Below are 22,921 nucleotides of genomic sequence, written 5' to 3' on the forward strand. Positions count from 1 at the left end.
TCACATGTTACCTCCCCACAAGTGTCACAATGTTACCTTCCCCACAAGTGTCACATGTTACCTCCCCACAGTGTCACATGTTACCTCCCCACATAGTGTCACATGTTACCTCCCCACAAGTGTCACATGTTACCTCCCCACAAGTGTCACATGTTACCTCCCCACAAGTGTCACATGTTACCTCCCCACAAGTGTCACATGTTACCTCCCCACAAGTGTCACATGTTACCTCCCCACAAGTGTCACATGTTACCTCCCCACAAGTGTCACATGTTACCTCCCCACAAGTGTCACATGTTACCATCCCCACAAGTGTCACATGTTACCTCCCCACAAGTGTCACATGTTACCTCCCCACAAGTGTCACATGTTACCTCCCCACAAGTGTCACATGTTACCTCCCCACAAGTGTCACATGTTACCCCCCACAAGTGTCACATGTTACCTCTCCCCACAGTGTCACATGTTACCTCCCACAAGTGTCACATGTTACCTCCCCTCAAGTGTCACATGTTACCTCCCCACAGTGCACATGTTACCTCCCCACAAGTGTCACATGTTACCTCCCCACAAGTGTCACATGTTACCTCCCCACAAGTGTCACATGTTACCTCCCCACAAGTGTCACATGTTACCTCCCCACAAGTGTCACATGTTACCTCCCCACAAGTGTCACATGTTACCTCCCCACAAGTGTCACATGTTACCTCCCCACAAGTGTCACATGTTACCTCCCCACAAGTGTCACATGTTACCTCCCCACAAGGTGTCACATGTTACCTCCCCACAAGTGACACATGTTACCTCCCCACAAGTGTGACATGTTACCTCCCCACAAGTGTGACATGTTACCTCCCCACAAGTGTCACATGTTACCTCCCCACAAGTGGTCACATGTTACCTCCCCACAAGTGTCACATGTTACCTCCCCACAAGTGTCACATGTTACCTCCCCACAAGTGTCACATGTTACCTCCCCACAAGTGTCACATGTTACCTCCCCACAAGTGACACATGTTACCTCCCCACAAGTGTCACATGTTATCTCCCCACAAGTGTCACATGTTACCTCCCCACAATTGTCACATGTTACTACAACTACTAGCCAGCTAGCCTGACTGTATCTTACAACACCACTAACTAAGTTGACACATCTCTGCGAGTTTTCCCGGGGAAGAATCTTAAAATATCCCTCCTTGACGGGCGTGGCATTAAACAAGCCATTACAAAATGAACATAACAATGATTATGAATGAACATTATAACGGTGCCTATAATAACGGATGAGCGATTAAAGTAAGCAACAAAAGGGGAGAACCAGGTGCTGGTAGGGTTGCTTGCGGAGATGCTGCTAGGACCCGACTACATATTACATACAACACATTGTCAGGAGGTAGATTTAGACATATCAAATAAAGGTAAATTTACAATAATCACACAAATTATAAGATAATTGTGCAGAAGACTGGTTCTTGGTGTGAGTTTTGTACCGCGAGCCAGAAGCCTTGCTGGGCTATTGAGACTTGCTAACCTTCATTTACAGCTGAGTTTAACAGATAAGCCGCTCAGAAAACGTAGGGATTTAGTGACAGGCACTCAAAAAGGCTAAAATAACAATTGTGTCATGCTGTCTGATTCTGTTATTTTATCCGCGGAATCAGTTGTCTAAACCTGGCATGGAGAACTTAACCACAAATAACTAAATCTTATCATCAAACAATACCTCAACAAATATAATCCTGGATTAAAAATCAGCCCAATCCCTACAATCAACAATTCATAACTAGTACAATCCTCGCTTCCGGCTCCAGTCTTATCTTTTAAAGGTTTAAGGGGTCGTGGATGTCAACTAAACGTGACGAAGAGCATAAAAGTAGGTGTAGGTGTTAGTAACAAGTAGGTTAGTTAGGTTAGAGTAGGTTAGTAGTAGTAGTTAGTAACCCACCCCATACTCAGGGCAATCTCCTGTCAGGGCTATTCTCCTGTCAGCTTGCACCGCAATATAACGACTCACTAACCAACAACCAAAATTTGATTTTAAGGACCTGAACTCGAGTTTATGATACTCAGACTTTTAAAATAGGACGGGAATAAAATGAGGGAGTAGCCAATAAAAATTCAAATGAGATTTTTAAATAATAGTATTTATAATAGACCAGTCGGCTATTTGAACTTAGATAATTAAATCCAGTTTGTTTGCGGTAACTCAAAATGTCTAATGGTTTAAATTTTCGATCCATGAAGCTGATAAATTATAGCTATTGGAAATTCTCTTGCATTTGGAATCATGCCAAAGTCAGCGATAGATGGCTAAGCGACAAAAACCAAAATGCGACTGAGTTTAGCAAAAACAGGGTTAAATCAGAGAGTAGAGGCCTAAATAAACACAGGAGAACTAGGCATACAGTAAACACTACACATGTAGCTAGCAGGAAATAGTGGCTAAATTGACAAATGGCGGGAAACTGTGATCACGTGACCTCAGATCACGTGACCTCAGATCACGTGACCTCAGGTAGTAGAGTGTCACGTGATGAGTACAGGATATACAACCCCCTCTTTCTGGCATGTGCCCAACTACCCAGCACTATTGTTGGCACTCCGCCAGATACTGAGGTGCAGTAAAATAAGGAGTTTTAACCTAGACCAGGTGACAAGGTGACCACGTGACCTAGTATAGACCACGTGACTGCAGTTGAGGAGTCTGATTGGTTAGGAGATGTGGATTAGACAGTATGAAGTGTAGTAACTAGTAACACCACGTGAGGCCCATATAAGGGAGTGATAGACAGTAGACACATGTATTAGTAGACAGAATATAACACATGTCTACTCTGCAAGACGTAATTCAGAAATGAATAATGAACACATATCACCCATCAAGAGTCTTATAAATGAGAATCACGGGTGGTGGCAGCAGTTAGACGCACACTGCACACTGCCCGTGTGTGTGTGTGTGTGTGTATCACTGTGTGACTCTGGTCAAAGTTCCCGACATCTCCACTGGCCCCCTCCCCTCTCCACTTCATAAACAGAGATGAATTGCCAATTCGGGTGTTTATATGATATCTTAGACAGTGTAGTGTACCCCGCCCCCCCCCCCCCCCCCCCCCCCCTTTAACCCGGATTTTAATTCTTTTTATTTAACGCGAACCCCCGGATAATGGTTTCAACTGAATAAAATGTGATATTGGATAGTATTTAATACTTGTCCAAGTAGACCAAGTTCTGAACAATCTTATTCCTTCGATAATCGTATTTGGCCATTTTGAACCCAGCTCAAGAAGATACTTGTAAAACCTAACAAATACCCAGTATTTTTAGGTAAAAAGATCAAAGAAGGCGAGCTCACTGCTCAAAGAACTTAGCGAAAACAACAAAGGAGACTATTAAATACCCCTCTACAGTACTGAATACTGATAAACATGCAGCGGGCAGCCTCCTCACCTCCTCACCTCCTGCCTAGTATAGTGGATATCAGTTGACAGCTGTAACCACACTCAAACAGCACTAACAAACCACTAACGGAAGGAACTAGAGAGATACCCGAGGAAATGTAGTAGACATTATTGACAGGTTACTAGGTTACCAGGTTACCAGGTTACCAGTAGTGGTAACTATGGTGACTAGGAAATGTAGTAGACATTATTGACAGGTGAGGGAGGTGGTGCACCTAATTGCGGGGATTAATGGGAGCGTGGAGGATACTATCTAAACAACAAAACAAGCTACAGGGGGGGGGGGGGTACAACAACACTCTTCCTGCTGGCTGGTGGTGGTTACCAGGTTACCAGGTTACCAGGTTACCAGGTTACCAGGGGGGAGTACAACAACACTCTTCCTGCTGGCTGGTGGTGGTTACCAGGTTACCAGGTTACCAGGTTACCAGGTCACCAGGGGGAGTACAACAACACTCTTCCTGCTGGCTGGTGGTGGTTACCAGGTTACCAGGTTACCAGGTTACCAGGTTACCAGGGGGACTACAAATACCACTCTTCCTGCTGGCTGGTGGTGGGGGTGGTGGTTACCAGGTTACCAGGTTACCAGGTGACCAGGGGGAGTACAAAAAAACTCTTCCTGCTGGCTGGTGGTGGTTACCAGGTTACCAGGTTACCAGGTTACCAGGTTACCAGGGGGGGGGGACTACAACACCACTCTTCCTGCTGGCTGGTGGTGGTTACCAGGTTACCAGGTTACCAGGTTACCAGGTTACCAGGTTACCAGGGGGGGGGGGGGGAGACTACAACACCACTCTTCCTGCTGACAGCTCAACGAGGGGATTTAATCTCAACTAATCTGCGCAATCGGCTGGGTGGTGTGTAACTAGGCTGGGTGGTGTGGAACTAGGCTGGGTGGTGTGGAACTAGGCTGGGTGGTGTGGAATTAGGCTGGGTGGTGTGGAACTAGGCTGGGTGGTGTGGTACTAGGCTGGGTGGTGTGGTACTAGGCTGGGTGGTGTGTAACTAGGCTGGGTGGTGTGGAACTAGGCTGGGTGGTGTGGAACTAGGCTGGGTGGTGTGGAACTAGGCTGGATGGTGTGGAACTAGGCTGGGTGGTGTGTAACTAGGCTGGGTGGTGTGGAACTAGGCTGGGTGGTGTGGAACTAGGCTGGGTGGTGTGGAACTAGGCTGGGTGGTGTGGAACTAGGCTGGGTGGTGTGGAACTAGGCTGGGTGGTGTGGAACTAGGCTGGGTGGTGTGGAACTAGGCTGGTAGTCTATTTTACAAGATCCGTCGGTTAACTTTCGGTTAAGATTAACGATTAAAGTTTTAAAACTTAACCACATTTTGAAATATTAAACTGATAAAATTAGTTAGTTACAGTGGTGTGTTGTTCTAGTAACTAATTAGTTAGTTACTAGAACAACGGTTAAATCCGCAGATCATTTGCTGGTCAGCTTTTCGTAATCAGTTTACTGATCTGCCTGCATGTGCAGCAAACTGAAAAACTAATAAACTTGTTGGAGAGAATTATAAGAAAATGTTTCGAGAACAAATTGGAAGAGATACGATCAGGACCTGACTGACAAGTGAATTTTGTTAATTACACGCTCAAACCTCAAGTCGAGCTAGATGATATAGATATCCTGTAGGTGCGTTACCTACAGGATTGTTGGTTACGAGGCAGAGTTTTAGCTAGTTTCCTGTTCCGGGATCAGCTATTACATAACGTAACCATCAACTAAGTGGAGTGCTAGATACCTAACACAATACCTGGCAAACTAAGGATCTGAGATCAGCTTTATGTTCTTAAGTAGGTCTGTGAGTAAATGAATTTCAGGAGTGCAATGCCTGGTAAACTCGTGTTGTCTTCTTTTGTTTTAATATGGAATAAACCGCAAATAAAAATTCTAGCAGAGTCTGTACAGATAGAGGCTCGCTTACCTGGTGTCTCTGTGTGTTTTGATAGAGGCTCGCTTACCTGGTGTCTCTGTGTGTTTTGATAGAGGCTTACCTGGTGTCTCTGTGTGTTTTGATAGAGGCTCGCTTACCTGGTGTCTCTGTGTGTTTTGATAGACAATAACAGTGGCTAATGGATGGTAATACCGATAACATAGATTCGAATATCGCTGTTCTTGGCAGGAATATAAACTAAAATGTAATAAGAGGGGAGTTCGTAGAGTTATTGAGGTGAAAATAAGCGTGAAAATAAGCGTGAGATACAGGGGTATACAGGGATATACAGGGATATTACCAGGTTACCAGGTTACCAGGTAGTGGTAACTATGGTAACAGGGATATAATACTGAATACTTATACTGGATAGAAACTGGACACAACCAGGTGATAACATCAGCATTCAGCGGGTAAATTAAAATAAAGGTAGAACACTACAATTAACTTCCAGATAAGGCTCACATCTAGTTCAGAGACCGTCACGTGACTAGAATACAGGTTTCTGATTGGCTAGTTTGTATCACGTGACTAGAATGCTGATCTCTGATTGGCTAGTTTATATCACGTGACTAGAATGCTGATCTCTGATTGGCTGAGCTGGAAATAAGAGCCGCTGATTGGAGGAATGGAGTGTCAGGAAGTTGGATAATTGATCAAAGAGACGTGGTAGACACCGCTCAATTGTTCAGATTATTACTGATAACTACTACTACAGCTAGGTCTGATAATTGCACTGATATTATTATGATCCACCACAACGTGAGATTACTTCTTCAACCGATAATACAATTGGTTGTTTGAATTTAACAATTAACGATTATATTATTACACCTAAAAGAAGCTGAGAAGCTTCAATTTCAAAGTAAACAAAACGCAGCGGAGCCTTTAAAAACATTGTCTAATTGACTGAAATCTACTGTTGCATAAACAATGTATAAAGAAGACTTGTTTGTGTAATATAAAAACTTGGATGCGGTTGTAAGCGTTGTTTAAAGAGAAGCAAAATGTCCGCATATATATATAGCAATATAGATGTTCTAGAAGAAGCAGGCAAGAAAATTTGAAATAAATCTCAAAATTTGTCAGGATGATTGTTGAGGTGTCGTCACAATTACTCAATCTTAGTCTACTTCAAGTGTATAGTATATATAGTGTGTATAGTAGTAGTAGTAGTGTAGTATATAGTGTGTATAGTAGTAGTATTAGCTCTTTATAACGGCGGAATTTAGCACGAATCTTGTATTTACATTTGAGAAAGCCAAGTAAACGGCGTTTAGTAGTTCGGAGCATAACAAAAAATGTGGCTGAAAATTGAAAAGAATGAAGAATAGTTCATCAAGTTGTCGCAATCCTTGAAATGTTACATGCTACAAAGCAAATCACAACATGCTATGTACTATAACAAAACACGAGGTTTATATTTACACAGGATTTAGGAGATGAGGTGTTGTGATTACTTGCTGACAAGAATGGAAAAATAATTATCGATATTACTTTTTCGTGCGAGATTTTAATATTGACGTATCCACTGTTGGTGGCCTCAATTTAATTACTTGAGGTGAGATCATGGGTGGATATGGCTCTGCGGGGCATTATAAAGGTTTAAAACTGATAAATAGGACCCACAGTTCCAATGGATCTCACGACGAAATACAAATTTACACCGAGAGGAATGATGAACTAAGCGTTACTGTTTTATCAGAAGAAGATATGAAGAATCTCCGTGCGAACTTACACTAAGTTCCTGATACGTTCTCTCATATCTTATACCAATTATCACTGAAGTACCTTTATAATTAACAACGGGTCGAATGTCAAATCAACAAACTTGCCATGTATTACGAAATATGACGAAAATCAGGACAAAAGCAGCGATACGGGCAGGAAATTAGATACTTCATCTTTGACAAGTATGACTTGCATTTTAAAAGTTTATCAGACGTTAGCTCCAAACATAGCGCTAAACAGTCTTATCAAAGTTATAGAAACATGTTGAAAAGATAAAACAGTAAGTCTGGAGGATGTCAACGTCTTTCTAGGGCGTACAGTAACCGTGTGTGAAGTATTACGAGCCAGCTTGAACGAATGCACGCTAACACTGATGTCCGACCCCTCGGAGCCTGTGCATGATAATTACAAAGATTCACTTCAAATTATTCAACACTAATTCTGATAAATAACATTATCATAACCAACTCCTCCAAACACTCAGTTAAATACCTCCGCTCACAGCACACAAACTCTCCCATTATCTTGTTAAAGCCACTCGGAGACAAGGTTGTGTAACAATAAAGTAAAACATAAGTAGATAACAAGACGAAAAGAGAGATCAGTCAGTGAATCAATTACAGTTAAACTCACAGAGAAAAAGATCTTTATTGTAGCATTTTAACACGTACAGGTAGCAGGCGGTTTACACTAGTAATACGTACAGTGTTTCAGAGAGAGAGACAGCAAGAGAGAAATTAAATCATCCAATCCAATGAATTGCACTTTAAAGTACTTTTAATTTACGTCAGAGTAAACAAATTGATGAGCAATCAACGTCAGACTGCTGACCAGCAGATTGAAGACAACACAACAAATAGATCTGCATGCTCTGGAAACTGTATAGTGGTCTGGAGCACAGAGAAACAGTCGCACGATGCATCTGTTGTAATGACTTATAAACGAGAGGAGGGTGTTCTGACTGTGACCTGAACTGCCAACTTCATATCTTATAGAGACAGCAGTCTGCAGAGCAGAAAGTGCGGTAGTGTATCACACAAGCATCTTTATATGTGATTCCTTCAGGGGAAATAAGCTGGTCAGAGCACGAGAAGAAGTGATGGTAACCATGGTAACGAGATAGCAAGGTCAGTAGGTCAGCCACCAACCCTGGGTATTCCTCATTCAGAATTACAACTTAAAGCTGTCTAATCCAGATTGAAATAGCTTAAAAACTAAAGGTAGGGTTGTTGGCCACACCTAATGAATAATGTATCGACAATGTTTCAAGTTCTATTAAAACTGTAAGTGCACGTTAGATACATCATATCCTGGTATCATGCATGTCACATGACCTTAATAACGCTAATTAGAATATAATAATAGTAATTAGATTGGCGACACACGACTTGGGGGGCCGGGGGGGTCTTAATGTTTATCCTAATTAGAACTGTTTCGAGCCTTGAACTGGACTTGTAGTGATGTTTTTCCATTAACGGAGTCTTGAGACATATGTTAGTAACTAAGTAACAGACACTGCATGCTAATATGTCCCGATATCCTAGGGTCAGGGCCCAGGGGGCAGTATACCTCCACGGTAACAAGCAATCTCTAAATCAAATGTCAGCCGTCAGACTGCGGACTGTCTAACAACAATGAAGTTTCACATCTTTAAGTTGGCGTAATTTGACAAGTGTGATCGTGACCAGCGGCTTGCGAACCTTTTAAAGCTAGTTATAAACTTAAAACCATCTACATCATACACCCATCAGGCAGCTTTCTAAATAACGATAGTCACTAAATACATGTTATGCTGTCGCGCGCGGTGGCGCGCGCAGAACCGATGCATTCACGCGCAACTTAAAATACAGAAGTTGTTATCGCGCGTTCCATAAACTTTGAGAAAATACCCTTCATGTCCCGTAAAGGGAGCCGCAAACCGCAGGAATTTGATCTTAGTTGTTTCTTAGACGGTCAGAAGACCCGCTATAAGAGATACCGCCTTCTTTGTTACTATCTTCAAAGTAAAACAGGGCAAAAATAAAGTTGATGTGTGTTCCTAAACGAACTCTTAAGCCAAGTGACATCACAAAAAATGACGAAAAAACAAGATATTAACTGAAAATAACTAATTATAACATATTAAACATGATATTGATATAGGATAAATTACCTGTTATCTTGGTCATTAGGGTTTGATTTCTCAAATAACTCCTGAAATAACACAAGTCAGTCAAAGCTGAACGGGGTTTGCAATAAAGAGTGTAGCTAGAGAATTGTTACAGATTGTTACGCAGATTTATAAAATGAAGGAGTGATGGTAACCATGGTAACTAAGATTGTGAAAATTAGCCACAGTTTTTAACTTAGTTGTAACGAAGAAGAACTTAAATAAGAGCATTAGCTATCAAGTAATACTTATATTTCATATTAGGATGCAGTGAAACTATCGATGAATGGGGACTTGCCACACCACGGAAACATTAAAATATATCGACTCAGTTACATTATCTACATTAGCTAGCTACTAGTAGTAGTAGTAGCTAGCTAGCTGTAACTTACACAGATTATCCGTCCTATAACCACCATACTTTATGGAAAGTTTCAAAAAAATCGTACGGTAGGATCCGACATAACTATTGTCCGAATAACCTATTTTCTGAGTCGGACAGATGTCGATTGTCGCCCAATCTACATTAGCTAGCTACTACTCTACTACATCGCTTCGTCAATAAATTAAAAAGATTTGTAGTATTTCAGGTTGAGAGCCACATTACCATTAAAGTATGTACAATGATTTTATTTAATAAAGTTAACGATAGCGGGGTCTTTGCGGGGATATGATGAAATGAGTACACATTGAGGAACATTGAGGAACATTGCAGACTTACAGTTTGTAATACCACACAGCAAATACTAATCTATTACATTGACATGTATGACTAGACTATCAAATACATTGTGCTGTGTAACCATGGTAATTGTGTTGTGATTCTAGGATGTGTAGATCTTTCAAATCGCAGCAATATAATTCGTCTCATGTGTGGAACATAACACATAGGTGCTACGGGTTATGACATTTTCGTGATTCAGTAATTTTGTTACGCAGATTAAGAAATTCTAACTTATTTGAGGCTTATATTAACAAATTGTACTTAGGTCTGAGTTTTCTCAGGGGGATTGACATATCTAACCCAAAACAATGCACATTAAGTGTTGAAATTCAGTGTAACTGTGAATATGTGAGTACAATAGGATGATCTCAGAGGAATAACTAGTAAGATATGATCTCAGTAAGCTAGAAGTGAACAATACTTAATAGTATACTACTATATATGTTTAAGAGGAACAGTCAGACATCACCAATTTAATATAACCTAATCCTAATTAGGGTTATATTATTATCCTGCTAATCCTAATAACGTGATATGGTAACCATGGTAATTATAACGTGATATGGTTGACATGTCTGACTTTAAGTCGGCTTTCATTGACAAATATAAATATATAATCTATACTAAATGAACCTTAAATCTCCGAATTATTACAGCAAGATCAGGTATCAGTTCTGGGTTAAATATTTACAGATCTGATATTCCATTATGTGTGATCTATTAGATGACAAACTGAGAACCAGAACTAATAGAACCAGAACTAATAGAACCAGTAACCATGGTTACTGGTTCTCAGGGTAACTGAGTAACCACGTAAGCTGACAGAGGTATGTGGTAGGAATGCAGAGAATGGTTTAAAGCCAGGTTATGTGGGTATCCTAGGGTAACATGTATGTATGTATGTATGTATGTATGTATGTATGTATGTATGTATGTATGTATGTATGTATGTATGTATGTATGTATGTATGTATGTATGTATGTATGTATGTATGTATGTATGTATGTATGTATGTATGTATGTATGTATGTATGTATGTATGTATGTATGTATGTATGTATGTATGTATGTATGTATGTATGTATGTGTGTATGTGTGTGTGTGTGTATGTATGTATGTATGTATGTATGTATGTATGTATGTATGTATGTATGTATGTATGTATGTATGTATGTATGTATGTATGTATGTATGTATGTATGTATGTATGTATGTATGTATGTATGTATGTATGTAATATGTATGCTACGTATGTATGTATGTATGTATGTATGTATGTATGTATGTATGTATGTATGTATGTATGTATGTATGTATGTATGTATGTGTGTATGTATGTATGTATGTATGTATGTATGTATGTATGTATGTGTGTATGTGTGTGTGTATGTATGTATGTATGTATGTATGTATGTATGTATGTATGTATGTATGTATGTATGTATGTGTGTATGTATGTATGTATGTATGTATGTATGTATGTATGTATGTATGTAATATGTATGCTACGTATGTATGTATGTATGTATGTATGTATGTATGTATGTATGTATGTATGTATGTATGTATGTATGTATGTATGTATGTATGTGTGTATGTATGTATGTATGTATGTATGTATGTATGTATGTATGTATGTATGTATGTATGTATGTATGTATGTATGTATGTATGTATGTATGTATGTATGTATGTATGTATGTATGTATGTATGTGTGTATGTATGTATGTATGTATGTATGTATGTATGTATGTGGGTATGAGAGGGTGGGGTTAGTACCTGTGACTGTTTGTCAAAGTCCCAGGCCCCAGGGCCCGGGTTAGGGGTCCAGGTCGGATCAGCCGGTTCTGCTGCATCCCAGATATCTGCTCTATCCGAGATATTATCTCCTATCTGAAAGGTACCATGATCATGATTTACTCAATTTAAAGTGCTGTTCAGTGAAGCTCGTTCATTAAAAGAGGTTACAAATTAGAAAACATTTAAAAATGTGGTAAAAATGAGTAAACATGAGGAGGAAATAGTCAGGTGACAGATTATTACAAGCTTTGTTATGATAACCCAGTCATTAGCGAGACTAGTCTAAAAGCTGTGAACACTGCTACTACACTAGTAATACACCTTGCGGGTAAGCTGGTCTTAACACGGATGTAATTAAACCTGTGTACACTATACAGTGTATACACGCCTTATAATGGTAGACTACATTAGTATACACTAACAGGCTACATCATCCCTCATAACGCTTACACAGCTTTAATCAAAGGTAAAACACTTACTGTTATGAACTTCTATCGAAACAAAACGTTTGGAAATCAAGTTATAAATCTTATAATGCAGTTCGAACTAAACTTTTTTATTGCTTCGAAAAGGTCTTTAAAAATACTTCAAGGTTATTCTAAGATATAACTTGTCTCAATATCATTAATTAAGCTTACTCTCATCACTTACATCATTAGCCATAAGAGCGAGGTTTGACTGAGCGAAAGCTTCGTAGGATATAAATCCATCTTGTCCGATCTGGTTTAAGATGTCGTCAGCGTAGTCGTCATCGTAACCAAGATGTCTACAAACCTCCACTAAATCAGTCCTGTGGGAGATTTCCTCGTGAGAAGAGTGAAATCATATGTACTTACTGTGGGGGTTGCTCACTAACAAGTTGCGAGACATTGGGTAGATGAAATTGTGTCCTGTTAAACAAAATGTTTCATTATCACGATATTACGACAAGTGTAAAAAAAGTTACCAAGTAATACACGTAACTAGGAGTAACTATCAAGTTACCAAGTAATACACGTAACTAGGGGTAACTATCAAGTTACCAAGTAATACACGTAACTAGGAGTAACTATCAAGTTACCAAGTAATACACGTAACTAGGGGTAACTATCAAGTTACCAAGTAATACACGTAACTAGGGGTAACTATCAAGTTACCAAGTAATACACGTAACTAGGGGTAACTATAGTTACCAAGTAATACACGTAGAGGAATTTGTTTCCCTTTGAATCAATCAAACTAGATGAATTGTTGTAAATACTGAGATCAAACTATCAATCTACAGGCTATCGTCAAACATGTTGCAAGGCGTCATCTTCAGTGACATAAGCCCTAGAAATTGTAAAAAGTTAGTAAAACCCAAAATTCCTTTAAAAATCTGAACACTCTTAAAACAGTTATAAAGTTAAAATTAAGATGTTAGGAGTAATGGAAGGCCAAAAGGATTTATAGTGTTAATTCCCAAAGGTTTTAAAGTCTTGAGTAGTTGAATATATTTATGTTCACGGACATCTAAAGTTTTAGGACTAGAATTATCAATAATTGACACATTAAAAATTTTGTTAAAATCTTCCCTTTGTCTAAAACCATGATCCAACAAATGTAAACCCAAACTATATTCATCACTTGTTTCATCTACCTTATCACCATTTAAAAGTTTATAATATTTGACCCTATGTTCTCCAGTCCTAACCCGTAGAGATCGAGTTGTGCGACCGACGTAAGCCTTTCCACAGACACTACATTGGAACAGATAAATGATGTTGTAGCTCTGGCAGTTTCCAGGGGAAGCTTTAACCTTCTTGCCGTTCACATTGAATTCACGGGTGCCTTTGACAAGTTCACAACATTTGCATCTTGGCACATTGCATTTGCTGGTTGGGCCATGTTGAGCTCCTAAAGCAAGTTCTTTCAATTTGACGAGGCGAGATTTTAGGCTTGGCCCTGTTTTCTTTGTGTAACTGAAAATTGTCTTCCTAGGCGTGGCGGATGTTGAGGAGGTCTCTTGGGATGTTTCAGCAGTGTCACTTTCACTGAAACTCCTCGTTCTTGAGAGGTGTTCTTCATACTTCTTAGTCACAGACACCAGATCATCATCACTACCATAAGTAGATATGACCCTGATTGGAAGATGTAATGATGTCTGGTCATCAGGAGCCTGAACTTTGCGTGACAGTGATCTTGTTGTGTTAAGGACCTTATTACTGATGTTCTCAATCATTTTTCTAGGGTAACATGCGGCAAGGAAGGCTTTTTTGAGGTTGTTGAGATGTTCTTTCAGGCGTTCTTGACAGTTGATGATCCTTCTGAGTCTAAGGCATTGAAAGTACACGATACCAGAATAGATATGGTTAGGGTGGGAGCTTTTAAAATGTAGATATGAACGAGAGTCTGTTGGCTTTATGAACAAATCTGTTTGGAGGGATCCTAAGGAATCGAAGGTGAACATTATGTCAAGGAAAGATACGTATTTACCAGGATCTTCTATTTGGTATTCATCAATGATTAGGCCATGGGAGAGGAGTGCTTTGTTAACATCTGCAATACACGTAACTTGGGGTAACTATCAAGTTACCAAGTAATACACGTAACTAGGGGTAACTATCAAGTTACCAAGTAATACACGTAACTAGGGGTAACTATCAAGTTACCAAGTAATACACGTAACTAGGAGTAACTATCAAGTTACCAAGTAATACACGTAACTAGGAGTAACTATCAAGTTACCAAGTAATACACGTAACTAGGGGTAACTATCAAGTTACCAAGTAATACACGTAACTAGGGGTAACTATCAAGTTACCAAGTAATACACGTAACTAGGGGTAACTATCAAGTTACCAAGTAATACACGTAACTAGGAGTAACTATCAAGTTACCAAGTAATACACGTAACTAGGGGTAACTATCAAGTTACCAAGTAATACACGTAACTAGGGGTAACTATCAAGTTACCAAGTAATACACGTAACTAGGGGTAACTATCAAGTTACCAAGTAATACACGTAACTAGGGGTAACTATCAAGTTACCAAGTAATACACGTAACTATCAGAGGTATTCTGACGAAACACTATGAAAACGTATAATTCTACCTTGTGGTGAGGCTCATGAGAAATAAAGAACAAAACACGAACTAAAGTAAAGAGAGAACTAGCGGGGAGAAATAAAGAACAAAACACGAACTAAAGTAAAGAGAGACCTAGCGGGGAGAAATAAAGAACAAAACACGAACTAAAGTAAAGAGAGACCTAGCGGGGAGAAATAAAGAACAAAACACGAACTAAAGTAAAGAGAGACCTAGCGGGGAGAAACAAAGAACAAAACACGAACTAAAGTAAAGAGAGACCTAGCGGGGAGAAACAAAGAACAAAACACGAACTAAAGTAAAGAGAGACCTAGCGGGGAGAAATAAAGAACAAAACACGAACTAAAGTAAAGAGAGACCTAGCGGGGAGAAATAAAGAACAAAACACGAACTAAAGTAAAGAGAGACCTAGCGGGGAGAGGAAGTGGGTTGCTAATTGAACTAACAAGTTGTACGTCAACAAGAAACTAGCTAGCTTGGTAACGTGGTTACGTGGTTACTTGGTAATGTGGTTACTTGGTAACGTGGTTACTTGGTAATGTGGCTACTTGGTAACGTGGTTACTTGGTAACGTGGCTACTTGGTAACGTGGTTACTTGGTAACGTGGTTACTTGGTAATGTGGTTACTTGGTTACTTGGTTACTTGGTAACGTGGTTACTTGGTTACGTGGTTACTTGGTTACGTGGTTACGTGGTTACTTGGTTACTTGGTAACGTGGTTACTTGGTTACGTGGTTACTTGGTTACTTGGTTACGTGGTTACTTGGTTACGTGGTTACTTGGTTACTTGGTAACATGGTTACTTGGTAACATGGCTACTTGGTTACTTGGTTACTTGGTTACTTGGTAACGTGGTTACTTGGTTACTTGGTAACGTGGTTACTTGGTAACGTGGTTACTTGGTTACTTGGTAACGTGGTTACTTGGTACACACAGTGTAATCAACGTGTGCACTGTACAGTGTACAGCTTCCTTGGTGCTACCAGCTACATTACAAGTCTATATATGAGCATTGAGCATATAATATTATAATAATATGCTTGCAAACATGTTCATGATTTATGATGTAAATTGAATCAACAAATTTATTGTTCTTGATTTGTTCAATTATAAATCAAATCAGCAAATTTCTGCAAGTTAAGTTTTATGAACTGATTATCTAAAAGTCGTTACAAAAAAGATGTAGGGCAGATAAATCCTCATCAAGCCACACTAACACTAAAATATACAAAGCAGTTTCATGTACCACTATTTACCATTGTTGACTACTATACTAAAAAGCGTTAGTGCCGAGTAATGCCTCTGAGTAGTGCTCCTCAATCAAAATATGGTTTAACGTTATATATCGTAGAAGGGCATGATTTACCCACATCACTAAGCATCTGGATGGATAATTAGCACACAAGGATAAACTGACCTTTAAACATGACCACCAACAACATCATGTAACCATAGCTCCGAAATAAATAAATTGCTCTATATAGAAACATCTGGCCTGATCTTATCACATTGTGGTCCCCTGGGGTTCGGTAAAGCCCTTACAGGCAACTGGGTCCTTTTACCAGCCACAATAAAACTAGTCATGCCAGTACTGTCATAAACTGTAACCAACTATTTAAAAATAAGATATCTTTTGCTAGAATTTTAAATTTTAAGTCATAGAGCAATCTTCTCAATTTTAAAATTTAAAAATAACATTTTACCCTAACTATGATATGGTGGCATTTCATACTTAACTAAAATTCAACTTTAAAAATCAATAGATTATTAGTCACAACAAAATTATAGTTTAAGACATCCATTTTGCATTGTGTTTCCAATATTAGAATTTATGATATGTATTGATTGAATAATTGGTAATAAATTTAACTTTTGTTTTATTAACTTTTGTTTTATCAAATATTCAATAGTTGATGGATCAAAAAAAGTGAGCAGGATTTTTGATGCAAAAGATCATGTAAACTACTAGTACTTTAGAAATAGATAAATTACCTATCGATAAAGCCATCTCCATCTGTGTCGAAGCAGTTGAATATCTGTTTTATAGCAAGATGGGGATCGTTCAAATCAAATTCACTCTCAGATTCTGAGATTTCCACTTCTTGGTTGCTCCCAAACTCTGCAACAGGTTGAGGTGCTGTATTCATTCTCTTAGAGTCATCATGGGCTAAGGAGTAGATGAAAATTGTGAAAATGCTGCAGCTTTACAAAATTTATCTGTAAATTAGTAACCTTGGATTGTACTGCATGTATAATAAGTACATATGATATTGTTCAACTATTAAGAACATTCTTAATAGAGATTTTAAACACCCAGCACAACTTGTGCTACACTTGCCAGGGATGAAGTGGTAATAGCATTCAGAACAGTAACAAAAACCAATGGAACAAAAGAAAGTCTTTCTCTAGATGTGTGACATTGCAAAGAAATAAGTTTTTATGGGTGATGCATCCTTTATCACTGATACCATTGAAGGGGCAAAACTACTCCAGGACAGGCTTGAGATTACAGCACTTTGTGCGGGGCTAGCCATGAACGACACTAAAACTAAGTTCATGACTCTGAACATGACAGAGGAGGCCAGTAGTCTTGAAAGCTGCTCTGGGAACCAGCTGGAAAAGGTGACGGACTTTGAATACCCTGGGGCATGGATAGCAGCAATAGAAAGGGACCTGCGGGTCAGGTAAGCTAAGGCTTGGGCAGCTTGCCACAAGCTAAAAAAGATGTGGAAGTCTGACATTAGGAGAGGACTAAAGATCTGTCTCATTGTTGCTACTGTGGAGTCAATACTCTTATATGGCTCTCAAACATGGACGTTGACAGAGTCATTGAAGAAGCGCATAGATGGCTGTTACACCACAATGCTTAGGTAAGGTTTTTTTTTATAGGGTGCCAAGGGTGCCAGCACCCTTGCCTCAAATTTTTTCATCGAAAAATTAAAATTGGCTGAAACGAAAAAAAACATATTTTCTTGGGGGGGGGGGGGGGGGGGGGGGGTGAGGTTAGGATTGAATTGACCATGGTTAATGAGGGTCTGTACATGCTCAAATAGTGGGCCTGTTGATAGCTTGGATGTGTTTTATTATAGTGTAGACGTACTTACATGGGTCTATACTCTATAAGGTGGAATAGTGGGTCTGTTGATATTGATAGTGGGCCTATTGTTATTAAGTGTGTGTGTCTACTCGCTTAATAGTGGGTCTTTGCTACTCTGAAATGGGTCTGTGGATTGACTTGTGGGTCTGTAAGATGAAATAGTGGGTCTGTTGATATTGATAGTAGGTCTGTTGTTATCAACTGTGTGTCTACTCCCCCATGGCCATGGTCGCCTGGTAACTGGGCTGTGTTTATGACTACAGTCAGTCAAAGATTTGAACTGTGGATTAGTCATTAGTAAATATCTGTCATAACATCCAAGCAAACATTCTAGAAGACTTCTAAAAATAGTCAATAGTGGAATTAGACGCTGTGTACCTAAAAAACTATATAAGGACCTGTACCACACCCTTTTTGAATCACACCTATGTTATGGAATATCTGTTTGGGGAGGTGTATCAAATAATAAACTAGAAGCCATATTTAAAACACAAAAGAAATGCATAAGAATTCTCTTTGGTGATAATGATGCATACTTCAATAAGTTCAAAACATGTGCCAGAGTAAGGCCTATCACTAGGGATAAGACCGGTAAAGTTATCAAGCAGATGTTAGGCAAAGATTTCTTTAAACTAGAACACAGTAAACCAATCTGTAACGAGTATAACTTCCTGACTGTCCACAATCTTCATAAGTTGCACTGTTTACTGGAAATGTTCAAAATTAATAAGTTCCAATCACCAATCTCAATGTTCTCTTTATTCAACAGGTCACCAAGACGAGACAACTACTTCATCCCACCCACTCCATCCTCACTATTCATCTATCAATCAACTAGTATTTGGAATCACTGCCGTAAGTCAACAAGTGAAATAGACTTCTCCACTCCCATCAGTATATTCAAGAATAATCTTAAGAAATCTTTGTTAGAACTACAGTCTAAATATGACCGACAACTTTGGTGCAGTTACAACTTTGATGCAAATGAATTATCATTGAAATAGGTTGATTTAGTAAACATAATCACATGAGTAAACCACGGTGTTATTGCAAAAAACCATGACAAGGGTATCAGACCTATATTAATCTAAGAGACGACACAAAACGAATCATCATACAACAAATTTTAAAATCCTGCGGCACAGGATCTTGTTGTTTTCCTACTCTACCTCTCCCAAACCCCTCTCTCCTTCTCCTCTCTTCAGGTTTATTCTTCAATTTTTTTAACAATTAGATAGCAGATGTATTTTCTTTTAAATGAAGTAATGGCATTATACATTGATTGGTATCGTATGTATGTTGTGTATAGTGTTTGCTGACTGGGTATATGCTATATATTTTGAGGCTCACGACGTCTCGTCCCATGGGTGGAGTTGTAGGCTGAGTATGTGTTCTCCTTACTTCGTATGGGGAAACATTGACAGGTTTGCCTTAGCCTTTGGGACGAGTGTTTGCCCACCGGGGATCCAAAAATATGATTATCATGGACATTACTTTGACACATAAACTAATCAAACGACTTGAATGATTCCAGAAAATTTTACTAACTGCATTTAGCTAGTTTATAGTAAATACACACGATCGCAGAATAGAGGAGCACAATTGGGTTCTTTGTTCTGCGACTGTGTTTCCTCGGTGGGCCGACAGGTTTCTGTTGTGTAGTAGTGCTGGGGAAAAAAAAAAAACGCTTTAACTATCAATGAGAGTACAAATTTTTAATTCTTGACCTTAGTGCCACAGTTTCTGTGGTAAAAACAAATTTATAGTCAAACGTTATATAATGTAGAAGGGCATGATTTACTCACATCACTAAGCATCTGGATGGATAATTAGCACACAAGGATAAACTGACCTTTAAACATGACCACCAACTATACCACGTAACCATAGCTCCGAAATAAATAAATTGCTCTACATAGAAACATCTGGCCTGATCCTATCACATTGTGGTCCCCAGGGGTTCGGTAAAGCCCTTACAGGCAACTGGGTCCTTTTACCAGCCACAATAAAATTGGTCATGCCAGTACTGTCATAAACTGTAACCAACTATTTAAAAATTAGACATCTTTAGCTAAATTTTAAATTTTAAGTCATAGAGCAATCTTCTTAATTTTAAAATTTTTAAGAATTATATTTTACCCTAACTATGATGTGGTGGCATTTCATACTTAACTAAATTTCAACTTTGAAAGTAAATAGATTATTAGTGACAACAAATTATAGTTTAAGACATCCATTCTGCATTGTGTTTCCAATATTAGAATTTATGATATGTATTGATTGAATAATTGGTAATAAATTTAACTTTTGTTTTATTAACTTTTGTTTTATTAGTGTCCCCTAGACCGTAGGAAATGTAAAAATTTTAAGACGATGAGGCCTGAGTAAGTCGTAAATTCTGATTGGAGAATGCAGATTGCTGTTGTGAAGTTACCAACTTTACGTGAGTACTTGATTCTTTTCAATCCCAGTTTATTACTGTCCTACAAATTTCTTTAATGCCAAATCACCCTGTTTCGAAAAAAATTTCCGGGGGGCTGCGCCCCCCTAGCCCCCGCCAAGGGGCTGCGCCCCCAGACCCCTGCTTCGCTTGCTGCGCAGCTGGATAGAACACGTCGGCTCGCTTCGCTCGCCAACAGCTCCCCTCAAAGAAAAATCCTGGCTACGTCCCTGTACGTGAGTACTTGATTCTTTTCAATCCCAGTTTATTGCTGTCCTACAAATTTCTTTAAGGGGGGGGGGGGTTCACCCTGATTTTTTTGTGAAACTTGGTTTCGAAATAGCAGTTGACCAACAATCTAGGACCGGTGACCAAACTTTTGAGGGGGTTCCGGACCCCAACCGCCAAACGGTGCCCGCGGGGCAGCCACGCCCATATTTGGTCCAAATTAGGCCCAATTGAGCCAAATACCCTCAATTTTGAGTTAGGCCTTTTAAAAAATTTGGCGGCCAAATTCTGAAAAATGCCCGGCAAATTTCCATATTAAAACTTAAGGTCGAAATGAGATTCTACGTTGATTCTGAAAATTTCATGTAAAAATATTGAAACCCTATTGAGTTCTATTGTTTTGAACGAAATCAGTTTCGCAAATATCGCGAACTGAGATATGGGCGATTTTGTTCATTTTTTGCGATTAATTGAACACAGAATCCACAGTTAGGTAGATACTGAGCTGATAATCATAGAGAATGTGTAGTATAGGCTTACCTTCCATATAAAGTTGGTTTCATTCAAAAATATTGATATCTGACCAATTTATGGGCCAAAATCGACAAAATTTGGTGCGTATACCCAAATATGGGCATATGGTTTTTGGCTCATAACTCAGTCATTTTTTGTCCAATCCTGATGAAAATTCATATACGAGTTCAGGGGACCACTAGCTACAAGTATATCACCTAAAATCTGGGTTTTGGGCATGTTGAGGGTATTTGGCTAAATTGGGCCTAATTTGGACCAAATATGGGCGTGGCTGCCCCGCGGGTACCGTTTGGCAGTTGGGGTCCGGAACCCCCTCAAAAGTTTGGTCACCGGTCCTAGTTTGTTGGTCAACTGCTATCTCGAAACCAAGTTTCACAAAAAATCAGGGTGAACCCCCCTTAATGCCAAATGTCGTCTAAAACACCCTGTTTCGCAAAAATTTTCAGGGGGGCTGCGCCCCCCAGACCCCTGCCACAGCTTACTCGCTTCGCTCGCTGCGCAGCTGGATTGGACGCGTCGGCTAGCTTCGCTCCCCGAAAGCCCCCCTCAAATAAAAAACCTGGCTACGTCCCTGACCTATACCTACATCTTTATACTATAAGTATAAAGCCAGCATTTTAAGGGGTATTTGTAAGTTTTCCACTTATATGTATGATTGGACTTAGGAAATCAAATTATCAACCAAAATGTGGTGGAATAATATGAATAGTACATATAATTATTCTGACGGAAGAATGTCATCAACTTCAAGTCCTAAATTATGGAATGTAATATTTAGTCCAATCTCTAAGATTGTTGATAGGGAAAGTTCAAAATATTGGATTAAAAAATTTGCGAAAAAAGTTACTGCGAGCGCAGCTCAGCCAGCGAGCCACAATCAATGGAAAAGTGGGTCTTTAACCCAAAAAAGTCAGCACCATTGGGTGGGTCTGTGGCGCCCAGAAAAAAAAAACCTTATGCTTAGGATGGCACTAAATATAGACTGGAAGCAGCGCAAAACCAACAAAGAAGTGGATGGCAATCTACCAAGAGCAACCATGAAGATATAAGAGCGCAGGATGCGAATTGCGACTAGCAGGCCATATCTACTGGCACCCAGAACTAGTCGCGAACTGCTTGCTACTTTAAAACCAACTCAAGGGGTGCGCGTGCAGAGTAGCGGAGGACCAGCTGCAGCCATGACTTACGTAGATAGTCTACGAGCTGACACGGGTCTCAACGACAATGGAGAAATGGGTGGACTTATGGCGGATAGAGTTCTATGGAGAAAGCGCATCAATACTCGGATGGTGAAGCCGCCTTGAGTCAAGTTAGTAAGTAGGGGCTCAGTGGCCTAGTGGTTAGAGCATCTGCCTTCTGTGCTGAAGGTTCAGGGTTCGAATCCCCGTGTCACCAAGTCTAGGGAGAAGCTAAGGATCCATTGGATCTATGTCCTCAGTCGACTCAGCTGGTCTTAATGTGGTATCAAACAGTAGATGCAGTAAAAGTAGCAGTAAAATGAAGAAAGTCCACAGTTCTTTTCTTCCGGAGAGGGTCATTTTTGGTATGTTTCGGACGAAGTATTAGGAAAGATTGAGGAATTAAATTATGCTACTAACAAAGAGAAGCACAACGAATATCTTATGTGTAATCCTCATGTTGCTAAAAAACGCTTTATTTTAGATTATGTGCTATATACAAAAGCGGTAAAACAATATACACATAATATAACAATAGCAATGCAATTAAAGATATAAAACAGTATACACATAATGTC

General features: G+C 39.3%; 1 protein-coding gene across 3 annotated transcripts in view; it reads right to left on the bottom strand.

The window, feature by feature from the left end:
* The window catches only part of LOC134826495 (colorectal mutant cancer protein-like), a 47,348-nt gene extending 30,319 nt beyond the window's left edge, over positions 1 to 17,029 (bottom strand). For 2 of the 3 annotated variants that reach the window (XR_010161706.1, XM_063838877.1), the window contains exons 1-4: positions 16,859 to 17,029; positions 12,451 to 12,589; positions 11,779 to 11,892; positions 9,277 to 9,317 (exon numbers count right to left, since the gene is read on the bottom strand). Coding sequence is in view for 2 of the 3 variants with exons in the window: in XM_063838877.1 (XP_063694947.1) it covers positions 9,277 to 9,317; positions 11,779 to 11,892; positions 12,451 to 12,589; positions 16,859 to 17,013 (449 nt within the window). In the remaining variant the exon portion in view is untranslated. The remainder of the gene's footprint in view (positions 1 to 9,276; positions 9,318 to 11,778; positions 11,893 to 12,450; positions 12,590 to 16,858) is intronic. The other variant, XM_063838876.1, reaches the window with a different exon arrangement.
* Positions 17,030 to 22,921: the final 5,892 nt, after the last annotated feature.

Source organism: Bolinopsis microptera, chromosome 2 (assembly GCF_026151205.1).
Source record: "Bolinopsis microptera isolate Bmic1 chromosome 2, MBARI_Bmic_1.0, whole genome shotgun sequence".
In the NCBI taxonomy this organism is placed as follows: Eukaryota; Metazoa; Ctenophora; class Tentaculata; order Lobata; family Bolinopsidae; genus Bolinopsis; species Bolinopsis microptera.